The sequence below is a fragment of the Vigna unguiculata genome, chromosome 3, assembly GCF_004118075.2.
Source record: "Vigna unguiculata cultivar IT97K-499-35 chromosome 3, ASM411807v1, whole genome shotgun sequence".
NCBI lineage: Eukaryota > Viridiplantae > Streptophyta > Magnoliopsida > Fabales > Fabaceae > Vigna > Vigna unguiculata.
The window spans coordinates 5,493,808-5,511,524 of NC_040281.1; the positions used below are offsets into that span (position 1 = coordinate 5,493,808).

At 31.3% G+C, this 17,717-nt stretch overlaps 2 protein-coding genes across 2 annotated transcripts; one reads left to right on the forward strand and one right to left on the reverse strand.

Moving 5' to 3' along the window:
* Window positions 1-1,052: 1,052 nt before the first annotated feature.
* Window positions 1,053-4,711, reverse strand: LOC114179280 (WAT1-related protein At5g64700-like). The gene is made up of 7 exons (XM_028065550.1): window positions 4,426-4,711; window positions 4,246-4,308; window positions 3,931-4,047; window positions 2,116-2,365; window positions 1,866-2,024; window positions 1,604-1,755; window positions 1,053-1,472 (listed from the first exon to the last, which is right to left on the reverse strand). Exons 1-7 carry the CDS (start codon window positions 4,596-4,598, stop codon window positions 1,361-1,363), a joined length of 1,026 nt encoding a protein of 341 aa, XP_027921351.1. The 5' UTR covers window positions 4,599-4,711; the 3' UTR covers window positions 1,053-1,360.
* An 8,089-nt stretch (window positions 4,712-12,800) lies between these two features.
* On the forward strand, window positions 12,801-15,402 carry LOC114178506 (probable cyclic nucleotide-gated ion channel 16). Its single transcript, XM_028064446.1, has 6 exons — window positions 12,801-13,244; window positions 13,318-13,530; window positions 13,642-13,955; window positions 14,068-14,179; window positions 14,265-14,501; window positions 14,632-15,402. The coding sequence occupies exons 1-6, from the start codon at window positions 12,801-12,803 to the stop codon at window positions 15,400-15,402; spliced, it is 2,091 nt and encodes a 696-aa protein (XP_027920247.1).
* Window positions 15,403-17,717: the final 2,315 nt, after the last annotated feature.

Consider the following 17,717-nt stretch of genomic DNA (forward strand, 5'->3'; position numbering starts at 1 on the left):
TTGAGATGCATGAAAAAAGAAAAAGGCATACCTAGGTTATAGTACTAAAATTACCAAAGTTTTTTCTCCAACTAGGACGGACCATTCTATTTCTAATACGTATAAATTTTGTTACATATCAACACTATTATACGAGACAAAAAGTTAAGAAACACACTATATCTATCTTAAATCACTTGTATATATCATATTATTTATTCATGACACTCCACCAAAACGGAAGATAAAAGTTTCTTTTATTATATATTTAAAAAGATATAGATAGACAGATAAATAAATATGCAACAAAATATAATTGCAAAAGAAACAAATAATTGATCACTAATATCTCCATACTCAACTTAGCCTATAATTTTGAAAAAAAACATTGTGAGAAAGAGCTTTGATGGGTAAGTCAAAACAAGTTGGTATTTCATGTTAACATGTATTAACATAATAATGCTTTAACAAACTATCTCTCTCGTAAAAATGACAATTTAATTGAATGTATTTCATCTCTTGTCATGGCTTTTTATCGTTATTCTGCCAAATACTTGAAAACACTGTATTATTTGTTGTATTTTAATGAGATTAGAGAGTTTCTAAGAAGGTACCTTATGGTAGTATATTGCTTATATAATTATCTCAAATTTAGCAATTGGCATAAACAAAACATTAATTTAAAGAATTTCTATAAAACAAAAGACCTTGTCTTAGTATAACGTTCAGATATCTCAATAAATTGTGAATAGGTGATTCTCTATTTAGTTTTGTGATGTTTTTTTTATTGAAAATCAAAGATATACTATATTAGTATTTTAAATATCTTTAATATATTTTAAAATTTTAAAATAAGTGTCAATGTGTTTTCAAAGTACAATAAAAAAATAATGAAAAAATCCAGAAAAAATCCAAATTCGTTGGTGTTCTAAAATTATATATGAATTATTAAGTCTATTTATAGTTAAACATATATTAGATCTAGATAAAGTCAAATATAAGAATCTTCTCATGAATCTTCTATGTAGGAAACAATCACCAAAATTGTCTCATACAAGTTCTTTGGAAACAAGTAACACAAGCTGCTTTATAATTAAAACGTAATAAATATTAACAGAATTTGGGCACTAATTCAAACTATACACAGTTAACATATGCCTTTACAACCATACATTTTTTTTTTCTGACAGATTAACACTACCGAACAATATACTATTCAAGTGTATATGATAACACTCTCTCACATTGTTTTTTTCTCTAATACTGCTTCTATGATTCTCATAAAAAAAGTATCGGAAAAAGATTACTGAAGAAAGTGTTGGTGGTGCTGCAAGTATAGTATATATCACGTGTCATAGAAGTTTGTGATTTGTGAATCACTCTAACTCGATGGTGCCTCCTCCATATCCGAGGAAACTTTTGGCATTTGCTCTCTGCTCTTTCCCCACAGCACACAGTAAAGTCCAATAACCAAAGCGATGCTTCCTAAAAGGCTTCTCAAACATCAAAACCAACCATACAATTAATTAATTAATAGCTACTTAACAAAGTGCAATTAAAGAAGAAGATTGAAAATTTTAGAACTACTGAAAATAGTTCAGAAGGACGATGATTGATGAATAACCTTCCCAAAGTTATTATTTCGCCCAAGATAAATGTGGAGGAGAAGATGGTCATTATGAGAGACAGTGGTGTTGCCATGGCCAGAAACACTGGTCCTTTCTTCTCTATAACCCATGCTTGTAAGTAATATGTTACACCAGTCACCATAATTCCCTACCACAATAAATTAATTCAAAAATTAGTACTAAATTTGCTAGCTGATAATATTATTGCATACAAAAAACATGTCATGAATTTAATTCTGGTAAGATTTAGAGGATTACGCAGTAAACAACAGCAAGGAGTCTGACATTCCACCCTAATTTCCATTGCTCAATGTTTCTTTCTACTGCCAAGGCAATGCCCAAAGACTGAATCGAACTTAAGAAACACTGAAGAGTTGTGAGGAGCAGCTTTGAAGGGTAGTCTTTTATGACAAAAGTCTGGTCAATTACCAACAAGAACATTGAAGAATGATATGAATAATTATGAAAAGAAGAATATTGAATATGAGGGAAGAAAATTTAAATTTACCTGTAGCACAAGCCACACTCCCCAAAAGGTGCTGGAGAGGAGCATGAGGAAGCAACCCTTTATCCATGAACGAGATGCAACATGACCCAGGTGTTGTTGGTTTTTATGGTACCCTAAAAGGTTATAATGGCTTAAAAGTTCCAAATGAGGACCTTTATAGAAAGCAAGGGTTGCTGCTCCAGTTAAGCATGCCACTACTCCAACCAACTTAGCAACACCAGGGGCACTCTTTACCTTCAAAACTTCTATCCTGAAACAAACCAAACTCTTATCTGTCAGAGATGTTTGGTCAAAGCTCAAACACCTAACAAAGTGGTTCACTCTCAGACACTTTATCATATAGACATATGGGTATAAACGCACGTGCTCATTTATAACATACACTTTTTCTTTTGTGAAAGTGTCGTTTCCCTTGAAAACAAAAAGACACATATATTGGACAGCTATGCATTGAAGGATACTGTGGCTACAAAACCTGATCACAAATGGACCTTGTTTGTTGCTGCTACTAACTGGTCCAATCTCTGAAAGTTACCCACTTTCATGCAATACATTCCAAAAGCTAAACCATGAAAATAAGTGCAGTTCACTTTCCCAGTTGGAAACGCCTAAGACCTTGTCAGAACAGGTCACAGTAGTATGTTGATGAAAATGAAATAAGAAATAAATAAAAGTGTTTCAGTTAAAAAAAAGAGAGTAGATTTTCTTGTTTCAGTTAACTTTTTGTGAATCCATTGTGTTTTTCCTTTGATATATATGACCTACCAAGCACAACAAAAGTTTTCTCATTGGAATAAGACCAGCAAAACTTCCTATTTCAGAAATGGAAAAGGACCTATATATGCATTCAATGAAAAATGAAGTACAGTTTGAAGGGTCGTCTGTCCTTGAAATTTTGGTCTTCCGACATGAAGATATACCATAAAGAAAGCATATTTTTTATCCGTGCATAACTGCTAACCCCCACCTGTTCCTTCCCTTTAATTTTCATGAAAAGTGACCACATGATAATGCATTTTTTGCTAGGGAAAAAATCTCCTCAGGCTTCTTTCTTTTTAGTAGACAACCCTGATATTTTTAATCAGAGAGAGTACATGTGTTCTCCCTATGTTTGGCATTTTCTAAACTGTTTTTCTGACACATTTAAAAAACATGATTCAAATTCAATGGAATTCTATTCCAGCATTAGGACAAGTTTAGAAAATATCAAACTCAATTCAACACCTAACAACAAAGAAGGGAAAATGTAAAATAAGAAGTGTGATATGTGATAAGAACAAAGATTTAAAAAGAAAAAATGACTGTTGTTGTGTTTGATATAAAGAGGGGTTCATCTATCATCTACCATCATCAATCTTCCGATTATACTTCCTTTTGGCTAAGGGTTATTATAATTTTCTTATCGTCAGTTTTTGGTTATTACAAGGTATATACTTTTCTAGACGGTTAAATACTCACCTGCATACTACAACTACATCTTTTAAAGTTATGCTTTAACTATCTGAACAAGAGAAAAAATAAATAAGAGGTGCTTTTATGTGCTTCAGGTATGTTGTTCATAAAGAACCCGTGAATCTTAATCTCCACCAGTGATCGAATATTGTCAGGTCTTTTAGGATTTTGACAGCAAAAAACTCACCCATTTTGATAAATTTCGGTTTTCTGAGAGACTTGAATTGAATGAAATACAAAGTAAATGGTGATATATGATGAGGTAGATCAAACACAAAACAATACTTATTGTTTTGAGCCATAGTTAATCCGAAGCAATACCATAATCACCGAAAACAAGTCACTCCTTGAGTAATATTGTACCTGAACAGCAACGCTAAGAAAAAGGTGATGACTGGGAGACAGTTTGTGATAGAAGCAGCCAAAGTAGCAGAAGTGTAAACAAGGGCAATACCATATATGTCCAAGCTGGCAGTGATCCTGAAATTTATAATCACCGACACTTTTGATCAATTCAAAAAAGAAAATCTCACGTGAATCATATTTCAATTCGATATATAACGTAAAGTTTAAACCTAGCTAGCTTTATATATGTATCAGTACTCTTCAACTTGGATAGGATCTAATCATAATAATAGCATCAATTATTCAATTGAAATATTGAATACTTGGACATACCCCAGAAAAGAAAGAAAAAAGATCTTGCAGAAGGCCAGGAACGACAAAGGGGGTGCAGTTTTCCTGGTTTGAATAACAAAAAATCGCATCAGTAAATTGAGAAAAAGAGATCGAAGTTGGGTACGTAGTTAGAGAGATATATATATGTTGATGCAATAAGGTGTGTTGTGTTGTGCATACCATTGAAAGAAGAAAGCGAAAGGGATGAGGAATATGGTGGCTGCGGTCTGTCTATAGAAGACAAAGATGAAATTGTTCATGCCATGGTCAAATGCTGCTTTTGAGAGCAGAAACATGGCAGCATAGATGGCTTGTATGAGGATCACAACTAGATAAGGCTTGTTTCCTTTCATGGTGTTTTTTGTTACGATCTGTGACCTAATTTAGGGTCAAAATGGAAGTGATGAGAATGAAGATATGCTTCAGAGTTGAATGACACAGATGTTTGTGCAAGAGTTCCACCTTTTTATGGGCAATTAAGATATTGCTCAAAGTAGTGAGGAGCACACACGCTCCCATTGGCTTTTGTCTTTCTATTATGGGACTTGTGTGGTGAATATCATAACTCTCTTTATATGTCTGGGGACCACCCTTTCTTTCTACTATTACACTGCCAAACTTTCATGCATTTAATTTCCTACTGCACTGCGTACTGCTACACCTTCTAGTATCAACACAATTTAATTACTCTCACATTTCTTTGTTTTTTTCCATTCACGTGCCACTTCTCTTTCCAACTATAGTAACTCTGATTCATTACTTTTTTTCTGTAGTACTAAAAGTGTTAAGAGATGATTTTTAACTCATGTAATTCTTCAGCGTCAATTTTCTTGTTGTCTCTCAGAAGGGCACGAACGGAAAACAAAAGCTGTACTGTGGTCACTTTCTTTGAATTTTCTTGGCTGGATTGGATTGACAAGAGTGAACTTAAGTTTGGACTCACGCTCTTTTTTTCTTTTTCAATTTCTTACCCAAATCAAATGATGATAATCTACACTTTTTTTCTCAACTTTCTTAAAGGGTAATTTACACTTCTTACTCATCAACAGAGACGTTATGAAAAATATCACTGCTATATATGATACAGCAAAATGTTTCGTCATCCAGTTTTATGTTTTAAGAGAATGTTTTTGAGATACGTACACACGAAAAAATAATTATATAAATACAGAGTTGATATTCACAATGGTGAAATTGGTAAAAGTGCAGTCCCAGCAATGGCTACTGTGTGTTGCAATGCAACACAGAGAAGGTTTGCCACAATTTGGATTCCATTGCATGCTGTGTCATCATATAGGAGGCTGATAAAATAAGCTATGATAGGTGGAATATTCACTGTTTTTAAACATTTAATCAATATTTTTTTTTTCAGATGTTATCTAATATTCTGAGTGTTCACTAATTCCATTATGAATATACATGAACATTTACGATGCTAAATGTAGTGATGCATTCAGTGGTGTTTATATAGGTATTAGTATATTACTCTTGTTTAAATAACATCAGAATTCATCTGTTTCCACTATGAAATATATCTGCATTGATTAAATCAATTATTTTTTTTTTTAATTCTCTGATATCTCGTTTATATTCCTGATCGCAATGATGAATCATGTTAACTAGTGTGCAACTTTAACTTTACAACAGATAGAGTCTCCCTTTATAGACATCTGCATAATGATACATAATTGTTAGTGGTCGTCAATCACTTCTTTAATGATAAATTCAGAAGGAACATGGCTGAAAATTTTACTGTTTACAATCAGTCAATTACAGTGAAAGTGAATCTAAAATCATATGTTTTTCACATACTTGTATGTAAAATCAGTCATATATTGACCTAGGCCTTGCACTAACTTACAAAGTGTGTTTTGTTAGTATTACTTCGTAATTGGGTGAGTAAACTACTTCCTGTAAAACTATTCTTGTTATAGTATGCTTCTTGAACCATAAATATACAAGACTACGAAGATGTACAAAATAATGTAGATAAAGATTAATGCAGTGTGAAATTGGTGTTTAAATATAATGAAATGAAAAATATGATTATAGATGTTAAATTAGATTCTCTAACAAACATTTGCGACATATCAGGTGATTCTGATAACATAGTAAGAAAACCATAAAGTGATTTCACACAACTTAACCACCGGACATAATGATTAAATTAGATGTCGAATCATAAAAATATTGATTAAAACAAAAGCTTTATTTATTTTAGGTCCAATATTTTATGAAAAGCCCCACAAACAAAGACAGTGCTGGGTCGTAGAAAAAGGGAGAAAAAGACAGAGGATATGTAGCTACTTTAGTTGTTGCAAATTGAACCACGAGTGTAAACGAGGTTGCTATTGGGTGTTTTTGACACGTTTGTGAAGTAGCTTTTGGACGGTATAACAAAAGCAAACAGATGGTGATACGTCATAAGTGCCTAGTTGCTTTCCATGCAGATATATAAAATCAATTCATCTCTCACAAAACCTACCATGACACAATTTTAAACCTACAAAAAGTTGCAACAGGACCATTTCTCTTATGTCCAAGCCTATTCCCAAAATTACTTAAATCTATATATCAATCTATGCACAGATTCTAACCATACCCAGATTGGCTACTTTTTCAATCAATGGTGCCTACCATCAATAATGATTCATTCGCTACACTACCGGTACCACTTAATATATATTTAGAGAAAGAAAAAAAAAAGGGTTAAATATGTTTTTGGTCCCTCAAGTTTGAGCGAAATTTGGGTTTAGTCCCTCATCAAAACTTTTGACCAATTTAGTCCTTCATCTTCCAAAATGCGTGAATTTAGTTCTTTTAACCAAATTTTGTTAAGTTTATCTGACATTTCAAGCGCATTTCATGATAGTATTTAAATTATTTATACTGTTTGACACATTTTTGCTTTAATGTTAACTTAAATACTATCATGAAATGCGCTCGAAACGTCAGATAAACTTAACAAAATTTGGTTAAAAGGACTAAATTCACGCATTTTGAAAGATGAAGGACTAAATTGGTCAAAAGTTTTGATGAGGGACTAATTCCAAATTTCGCTGAAACTTGAGGGACCAAAAACATATTAAACCCAAAAAAAAATGATAGGTTATATAGATTATATATGTAATATGATAAAAATAGAGATAAAAAAAAAGTGTATAACAGATATAGACAAAAATCTATATATAGGTTTATTTTTTTCTCGCACAAATACGTAATAATAATGTTAACCAGTAAAATTTAAGTATAATTCAACCTCACAAAACTGGCTTATAAAATAATATTTGCACATATTTATATATTATAAGTATGTCTTATCTCTAGTTGGTTAGATTTTCAGCACACTCTCCTCATGTCAAGATATATACATCTCAAGGGTGAGATTAGACATTAATGAATGATCCGATAGCAATCCTACCATGGGTGGCGGAATAGGTCCAACAAGCAACAAATCTCTCGATTGCGAGTGACACAATAAACCTAACAAATAACAAATTTTACTAGGATAATCTCAAATTCATGACTTTGGTATCATGTTAGATGTGAACTTTAAGTCTAACTTTACCCTACAAAACCTACTTATAAGATGATGTTTGCATTCATTTATATAATATAAAGGCACTTTATCTCTGGTCGATGTGAGATCTCCAACAAATAACAAGGATAAATATTACTTCTACTATTATAACTTGTTACCATCCCCGTTAATGTAAAAGTATTGTAAATGAAGAGAAAAAAAAAACTAATTAAAATTATAATAAGTTTAATATGTGATGAAAACTTAGTTCACTATCTCTAACTTTGAGTGAAATCCTTTGAATTTTTTTAATCGATTTTTTCCATCCAAGGGATTCAAAAATACAACAAATTCTATTTTTGGAATCTAAGTCTAAAATCAACTCCAACTAGTAGAAGTTGGTGTTAAAAATTAAGGTACTTGTAATATTGTTTTTCAACTTGAATTACAACTTGTTTACGTAAGATTAAAAGTTATTAATAAGGTTATTACCCTTAAATTTTAAGCAGTTTTGTGGAGAAGATAGGTTTATTTGAAATGAAGAAAAAGACGGAGTTTTTCCTCCCTCAATCAAAAAGAAACAAAACTTGTTTCATGGTATGTCTCTTTCATGGGAAATAAATGATTACAACAATAAAACAAAGCTATTAGGATTCCTGATATGTTCCTTTATACATATCACGCCCGCTTACAATCGTGGAAAACCTTTGAAACAAAACTTTAGAAACTCAGAGGTTAAAGCCAATTTAGTACTCACCAAACAAGTTGTTAATTATAAGCCATTCGTTCAAGTTCTAATAAAAAGAACAAAGCCACATATAATAAGCACATTGAGCACATGAGCAATGATAGTTGTTAGATGGGAACATAGTTGAGTTCAGAACCCTTTTCTACGAAACAGACATTTCATTTCATTTCATTATAGGACTTAAACTAGATGGGAATCACAATAACTAGAATAAATATGGTCATTATTAAAAATTCTTTCAACTCAATTAAGCACTTCACACGACAAACTAAGTCCACTAACCTATTGTTTAAGGTAAAGTTTTTGCACTTCATATAGTAAGTAGGTTTTTAGGTTGGATTGCTTCCAAATTATGATTTATGGTATATGCTTTCTCTTTATACCTTTGCAACACTTTATTCACGTGGCTACGAGAATTTGTGTAACACACTCCAAATACTATATAAGAAATATATCTTTCAGTCAATATTAATCTATAGTCATATAGAAAATTAACGTAACCAAAAATTTGATCTATTACATATACTTTATATATTAAAGTAAAAAGAAAAAAGAAAAGTTATTGAAAATATATTTGGGTCTATATTTAAAGATACAGTTGAATAGAATATTAATGATCTACTTTCTAGTAATGGTAATGATCCATGAACATTTTCATTTCTACATTACATCTACATATATATAATACCAGTAATTATATCTTTGTTTTAAAATATAAATAGTTGAAAAAGAATTAAATAAAAAAATATTAGATTTTATTAGGTAGAGTAGAATGAATTTTGTTAATATAGAATTTCCTTTTAGAAATAGTGAACTTTATAATGTCTCAATATATAGCTCACCAACCTTAATATTTCTTAAATGTTTATAACAAGAGACCTCTTAAAACAAGAATGAAAGAAAATTTGTTATTATTATGTCATTTCCATTACAACGAAACCAGAGGCGGAGCATGATAGGAGAGGAGGGCCTAGCCCCCAAATATTTTTGATTTTTTTTCAAAATTATATATCCATTTTTTTAATTTTTAAAAATTTTGAAAATTTTAAAATTATAAATAGTATATTTTAAAAATTGATGATAATTAAATTGTGTCTCTTTATTTCTTTTATAAAATACAATATTTAATGTTAATAAATAATAAAACATAAAATCCAAAATAATAAAAAATAAAAAAAATATTTAGGTTTAATTAGTCTTTTAGTATCTGTTTTCGTCTAAAAATATCAAATTGTCATTAAATTGAAATTAAAAGAATTGGAAGATTAACTTACATTTTTGGAAACAATAACCAAAAGAGTAATTAAACCAAACATTTATTAAAATATTTTTTATTTTCTTCTGTCATTGCCTTTTAAAAATTTGACAAAATTGTACTCATCTCTCACTATCATATGTTTTTTTTTTAAGAAAAATGAAGTTAGACACATACTCATTATGTTTGTTCTCATTTCTCATATGTTTCCTTCATTTCTCGAAGAAAAAAAATGTAACTCTCTCTTGTCTTACTTGATAATGAAATATTACTTTAATAGTTATTAAAATTATTTTTTATCTCATAAGCCTTTTGTATAATTACTTTTTATGATTATAGAAGAAAAAAAATCATGTATTATATGTTTTTTTATAATCGATTTTTAATTGTGACTTGATTATAATATATTTTTCTTCTAATACTTATGTCTCTCAATATTTTATTAGATTATGATAAATTATTTTTTAATATATTTAAAAAAAAAAGCATATCAATGAAGAATAAAATAATTAATTTATTTTGTATAAGTAGTAAAAGGGAAGCTACACGTGAAGATGAAAACAAGTTAAATTATATTTTTTTATAACTTTTAAAGTATTTAAAGCATTATACTAATAATTCAATTTAACGATCCAATTGTTTTATAGAAGAGTCATTTTTTAAAGTATTATACTAATGGTCCAATTAAATGATCAAAAAATTATTTTATTCTGGTCCCTCCAAAATTCTTGATCAAGATCCGCCACTGAACGAAACTTGTAACGATTACAACTACAACAAAAAAAATTATGTAAAGTTTGTACTACTTTTGTTAAAATAATTTTACTAAAACAAAAAAAAAAAGTTTTAAAGTTATTTTGGACTTTTGACGTATGCTCCAACTCCAATGTCGTATCAGATAACATTTAAATTGACGTCGAAATTAAAATCCAATCCCTTAATGTCAATTGTAGAAAATCTTGACGTTTTTCAACATCCGTTCTTGGAGGTCCCAATGTTCAAATGGCATCAAATGGAGTTAAAAACAATAACTTTCTGATGTTTGTCAATGCAAATATAGACATCAAAAATTGCTATTTTTCTTAATTTGTCTGTATTTACAATTTTCCCATACTTGAAAACATAAAAGGTCCAGAACAGTTAAAAAAATATACCTGCAAAGTTGTGGATTTACAGTTTTAACTAAAATCATTAAATTTTTCTAAACTATTATAATTAACACAACTAAAAGTTTTATCATATTCTACAAAGTTTTTAGAAAATGTTGTAACTCCTAACTCCATTGTTCCAAGAGATATCTTGATCATTCCTATCTGAGTGTCTGGATAATATCATTCGAGGTGAGTGATTCTTGAACTGCTGAAAAAATAATACAACTTCATTATAAATGAATATCATCTTTTAAAGTTTGATATATTTTTATATAATTATGTGAAAGGTGTACATGAAACTTCTAAAAATGAAGGTTTTGGTATCAAATTAGTGATATTTTTTAACAAAATCACTGATATAGGTATTAGTGGTGGAACTTTGACAAAAATTGTAGAAGGGCCAAATTATATTTTTTATATATGAATTATTATTTTTAATTAAAAAAAATCATTTCTTCTCATCTTTTACTCTACTCAAAAAAAGCACACATAATAGTAGAATAAAAACAAATATGACAATAATATATATGAAAATGAAACGTAAAGTTTATCATAAATAATAATATATTAGAAAAAGCAAAAACTACCTTTAGTTAAAGTGATGCTCTACGCTTTTTCAATAACTTAAAATCTTCAATAATTGAATCAGAAGTAAAACTTGTTGCAATATCCCTTTCAATATAGATTATCATACTTGTTTATAAAAATTCACCCTCCATCATATTTCTAATATAAATTTGTCACCTCTCACATATTTAAGAAAAGATAAAATTATGAATACCCCAACTTAAATCTCAAAACCAAGACTCAATATTTTAAGAAAATTAACATGTAACTTTCCTTATCTTGAAGTAAATTTCTAATGTTGTTTTTCCCTTACATATCAAAGCTTAAATTAGCTTTATTTATATAAATAAGAGTTCGATCAACAATTAGATCATGGTTTTATGATCTCTAAAAGATAAGAGATATGTCATAGAAAAGTCACGTACAAGAGAAAAACATATTGTTTTGAAAAAAAAAAAGATAAAAATTTAACATACTAAAAAGAAATTATTTTGGTCTAAAATATTTTTTAACTCTTCAATTTCACTTTGATGCAATTTGATTTTGAAAATGATGAAAGATTGAGAATCAAAAATAAGATAGAAAAAAGATGTGAGAGAGAAATTGAGGTAAAGAAGAGAGAAATCAAATAAAGGGGAACAAAAATTTCAGAAGAGGGGAAATTATGATTTTTAAATATAAAAGAAAATAAACTAAATTAATAAAAAAATAGAATAATATATCAATATATTTTTAAAATAAATATAAAAATAAAATAAAATAAACATGGGGATTTGTTTGTGACTTCCTGTCATTTAAAAGAGAACCGTGTGTATATTTGAAAATATTACTTAAATAGGTAAAGCTGTGTTCACGATTTCAAAATATTAATTAATGAAATTTAGTTCAAAAGGTACGGATTTTAATATATTATATAAAAATTGTTTTGTAAAGATATAATTTTACGTATTTTTTTAATTTTAAACTGTTTTTAACAATATAGTTAATAATTTTATACAATCATATATCATTTATATATTCTTTATTTTGAGATATTTATTAATGATTTATCTAATCAACAAAAATAATGTTTTTTATTTCTTATATGAAAATATTTTTCATTTTGAAATTTAGATAAATGTATTATTATGACGTAATTTAAAAAAAAAATAAAAAAAAACATAAAACAGGGACCAAGCATGCACATTACGTTGCTATATTCATCGCGGTTCTTTCCTTATATAACAACCCATTTTTTTGGAATCCCCTTCTCTCTGTCTATGTTCCTTGGTTGATGATCTGCATGGTAACGAAAGAAGAGAGGAAAGAGCAACAATGAACACCGATTTCTATCGACTCGCAGTTTCATCGCACTTCAGCAATTTCCCCAAATCTTTCTCTCTGCAGAAGAAAGTGCCATGGTGGTACCAAATCCTAAACCCTCAATCCAAGTTTGTGGCCCAATGGAACCGCACCTTCCTCTACGTCTGCATCGCCGCGCTCTTCCTCGATCCTCTCTACTTCTATTTCCCCATCACCGGAGACAAGGCCTGCATGCAGACCGACCTCGTCCTCGGAGTCTTCGTCACCTTCTCCCGCACCATCGCCGACCTCTTCTTCCTCTTCCACATGGTCCTCAAGTTCCGCACCGCCTACATCGCTCCCACCTCTCGCGTTTATGGCCGCAAGGAACTCGTCACAGATCCTCGTGACATCGCCTCACGCTACCTCAAACATGATTTCATCGTCGATCTCCTCGCAACCCTTCCTCTTCCTCAGGTATTTCTTTTCTTTTCACTTATATGTCATTTTATGGTATTTGATATAATTTGTTTCTTGTACGCAATTCCAGATAGTGGTCTGGTTCGTGATTCCGGCGGTGAAAGATTCCACGGTTGCTCATGTAAACCACACCTTGTCCTTAATTGTGCTCCTTCAGTTCATTCCTAGGTTGTTTCAGATTTTTCCTTTGCAACGGAGAATCTTGAAGACCAGTGGACTTATCGCCAAAACTGCCTTGGCAGGAGCCTTGTACAATCTTGGTTCCTACATGCTCGCCAGCCATGTAACTATTCATACCCACTCTGCTACATTTCTCGTTGTCGAATTTCGTTGAGAAATGCAGGAGTAACAAATAGATAAATGTTATTACTTTGAAATGTTGTGGTGAATGCAGGTTTTGGGAGCTACGTGGTATGTAGCTTCAATTCAGAGGCAGTACGAGTGTTGGATAATAACATGCAAACATGAGATGAACAGAACACACTCCCCATCTTGTACTCCTTCGTTTCTGGACTGTGCTACCCTCGACCACCGGGAAAGGCAAGCTTGGTTCAAACGCACCAGAGTTCTCAGTAATTGCGACGTCCTCAATAACAAAAACGAGTTTCAGTTTGGACTTTTTGCTGATGCTTTCACCGATCACGTTTCCTCCTCAAGATTCATCCAAAAATACTTTTACTGCCTCTGGTGGGGTTTGAAGAATCTAAGGTGCATTCATCTTCCATTAAGTTCACTTACTCTTTCCGTATTTGATGTTCAATATAATTTTGGTTTGAGATTGAAGACTTCATTACGGTTCTCTAGTTCGTTGTGTGTGCAGTTCATACGGACAAAACCTTCAGACTAGCACTTACAGTGGTGAAACATTGTTTTCAAGTTTCATATGCATTGCAGGTCTAATCTTGTTCGCGCATCTCATTGGTAACATGCAAGTAAAAATATTACAAACCCTATCGAAACTCAATATATTTCATTATTTTCACTTTGGGTTGATTTTTCACTTTTTTGAAAAAAAAGAATTATCTGCAATCTACAACTGCAAGAATTGAAGAGTGGAGACTTAGACAAAAAGATACAGAAGAGTGGATGAATCACCGGCAGCTTCCACCAGAACTGCAGCAACGTGTTCGAAGGTTTGTTCAATATAAATGGTTGGCCACCAGAGGAGTAGACGAAGAAGCCATTTTGTGTGCTTTGCCTTTGGATCTTCGCCGCCAGATTCAGAGGCATCTCTGTCTCGACATTGTTCGTCGGGTAAGTAAGCATCTTCTTATCACTACAAAACAAAACAACGTGTGTGTGTGTGTGTGTTTATGAATAAAACATTTTTGTTTCAAATGGATTTTTTGGTGAAACATGTCGTGGTGGTGTCGAATTGATTCAGGTTCCATTTTTCGGACAAATGGATGACCAGCTTCTGGATGCAATATGCGAGAGGTTGGTGTCGTCGCTGAACACGAAAGACTCATACATCGTGCGAGAAGGCGATCCAGTGAGGGAGATGCTCTTCATCATCAGAGGGCAGGTGGAGAGTTCCACCACCGACGGTGGCAGAGTAGGGTTCTACAACTCCATCACCCTCCGACCGGGGGACTTCTGCGGCGAGGAGTTGCTGACGTGGGCCCTCATGCCCTCCTCCAACCTCAACCTCCCCTCCTCCACGCGCACCGTGAAGTCCATCACCGAAGTGGAGGCTTTTGCGCTCCGCGCTGAGGACCTGAAGTTCGTGGCGAACCAGTTCAAGCGGCTCCACAGCAAGAAGCTGCAGCACGCCTTCCGGTACTATTCCCACCATTGGAGGGCATGGGGGGCACACTTCATCCAGGCTGCGTGGCGGCGACACCGCAAGAGGAAGCTGGCAATGGAGCTGCTGGGGAAGGAGAGCCTGTACTACTCGAATGTGGTGGAGATAGTAGAGGAGGAGGAGGGTGTTGATGGTGATGGTGGTGATGGAGGTGGTGCGGGTGAGAGTTCGAGTGGTCCCAGTGTGGGTTTTCAGAATCTTGGGGCTACCGTTTTGGCTTCTAAGTTCGCTGCGAACACCAGAAAAGGAAAGATTAAGAAGGTCAAAATTAATCTTCCTGATTCTGATAGTTTGAAGATGCCCAAGATGTTCAAGCCTACGGAACCCGATTTCTCAACTTTCCATGATTAACTCAGAGTGTATATATACATGCATGAGTCAAAGATTCAATTTTTCTTGACAATGATATTATCAATTCCATTTGTTTACTTTCATAGATGGTATATGATTCTCTCTCCCCATAACTAGCTTATTTAGATTATTTATTAATGTATTATTATCTTTTTATTTTAAAAAATTAATTATCCATACTAAATTACATGAATAAAAGGCAAAAAGATGTAATTAATAATATAATTTTCCTTTTCTTTTGTATATATCTGGTGGAACACAATTAATCATCCTCATGCTATAGTTTGATGATGCCCAATACGGAACCCATTTCTTGACTTTTCATGATTAACCGAGACTATACGTATATTTGGAGAGAATTATTTTGACACCAACTTTTTGTAAATACGGACATTGTGATTCATAATAAAATACAAATTAAATGGTTGAATAAAAATCTTATAAAATGTTATTAGGAGGGTTAGTTTGGTTGAATCGCATAATGATCGATTTGCGGGTATTTAGGGATTCAAAGAATTGATTTAATAAGAAAATTCATGCTCATTCTACTACAATTTGAATAAATTTGTGGGTTGACTTTGACATTATAATGGAGAGGAATTGAGTGATTAAGTACATGAGAGTGAGGTCAGTGAAATGTAATTCCAACAATATCAATCAATTTCATTTTTAATCTTTCCATCCTATAATAAACTTCCAAAGTGTTTTCAATTGTTTATTCATCTTAATTTCTTGCACATAACACAAAATTATGGACATTCTTTAGTCTATATTAGTTACTAGTTGTATAGTTGCTTAGTATTGCATAAGTTTTTTGGAAAAAGATATCGAGTTTTATTGATTACTACTTGTACGACTTGATACACTTGTCAAATGATTAACTTTTAAAAAGTCTAAGTGGCTCAATAGACTAAAATACTCAGTCCACCTGCACCTTTTTTCTTGTAGACTAACAGGTTAGTCCACATGGTTAGCCTTATATTGTCGTCTCTAAATATGTTTAACCTCTTTATTCATCCAATTATTGAGATGTTTTTTTTTTTTTTTTTGTGTGTGGTTTGTTTACAATATATATTTGTTGTTTTCACTTTTGAGATTCTAAATAGCCATCACCACCTCTTGTAATTCACCTTTGAAATATATACAAAGTTGAACTTGTGAGAAAACTTGCAAAAGGAATTTCTTACTTTGGATTGTGAAAGGGATTTCTGGAGGCAATTGATGACTCTATGTTGAATTTATTAAGAAGAATTTCTCTTCATCTTCAAGTGACACTCATCTAATTCAAGTTATTCTTCAAGTAGGTTGATGTCAAAATAAAAATAATAAATCAAATTCTTTCTTTATGTATAAAAAAAATGTTAGTATATAAATATATATTGTAACAAAAAATAATTAATTAATTTTTATCTTTTTGTAAAAGAATCATCTTTTTTTGTAGAATGGAAATAAAAGAGTTTTAAAATAAATGGAGAATAAATAAAAATTTATTAAAAAAATGTAAATAGAAAATTAAATAATTCATTCTTCATTGTTTTTTTCTTAATTATCTATTTTATCCACTCACTTCCAATAATTAATTCTCTTATTAGTAAGTTGAGTGCAATAAATCTTAGAGGTTATATCAAGGGGAAAAAAAATTAATCTTAGAATTGTTAGTAAGAGTCATTCCTTCTTTGATCTACGGTAAATGATATTCATTATTTGAGTTAATAATAGTTTAGTTGATGAAAGTTATCAACAAAAAGAATATTAATTATATCCATGGTTGTTTGATAGGGAATAATGCACATTAAATATTTATGAATGAAAAAGGGTATAAGAAAATTGAAAGAGGGAGTAATTGGGTGTTATGGAGCGATACTCATCATCATTCAGAAAAACGTAACAAGTGGATAGAATAATACTCGATGTAGTTTTTTTATCGGCAAAAATAAATATTTATAAATATAATAAAACACTTGGGCTACTTCACGCCATATACATAAATAAAAACACAAATATTTATGCAATTTAACAACTCATAATACGTTTAATTTGCGTCTTTTACTTGCTTGTTCATAATTTTCTTTCATTCATTTTCAACACTTGATTTATTTTTCTACATTTAACTTTCATATTTTTGCATTTAATATTTCTTTTAATATATTAAGTTTCATTTCTTCAATTTATACCTTACTTTTAACAAAAATACTTTTATTGAAGTTTTACTTTTTCAAAGTGAAGAAAAGAGTAACCTCTTCTTTAGAAGTTTATTTTATTGGATATCTTCTAAATATAATGTTGTGAAATTCTATTCTGTTATGACAGTGAAA

Bases quoted from the DNA above. Each gene is read 5' to 3' on its own strand.
- LOC114179280 (XM_028065550.1), bottom strand. From the start codon at position 4,598: ATGAAAGGAAACAAGCCTTATCTAGTTGTGATCCTCATACAAGCCATC. The intron at 2,366-3,930 runs GTACAATATTAC...GGTTTGTTTCAG, and splicing joins TTCTTAGCGTTGCTGTTCAG to GATAGAAGTTTTGAAGGTAA. The intron at 2,025-2,115 runs GTAAATTTAAAT...GTAATTGACCAG, and splicing joins GAGTGTGGCTTGTGCTACAG to ACTTTTGTCATAAAAGACTA.
- LOC114178506 (XM_028064446.1), top strand. From the start codon at position 12,801: ATGAACACCGATTTCTATCGACTCGCAGTTTCATCGCACTTCAGCAAT. The intron at 13,956-14,067 runs GTGCATTCATCT...TTGTGTGTGCAG, and splicing joins TGGGGTTTGAAGAATCTAAG to TTCATACGGACAAAACCTTC. The intron at 14,180-14,264 runs GTAAAAATATTA...TTGAAAAAAAAG, and splicing joins ATCTCATTGGTAACATGCAA to AATTATCTGCAATCTACAAC.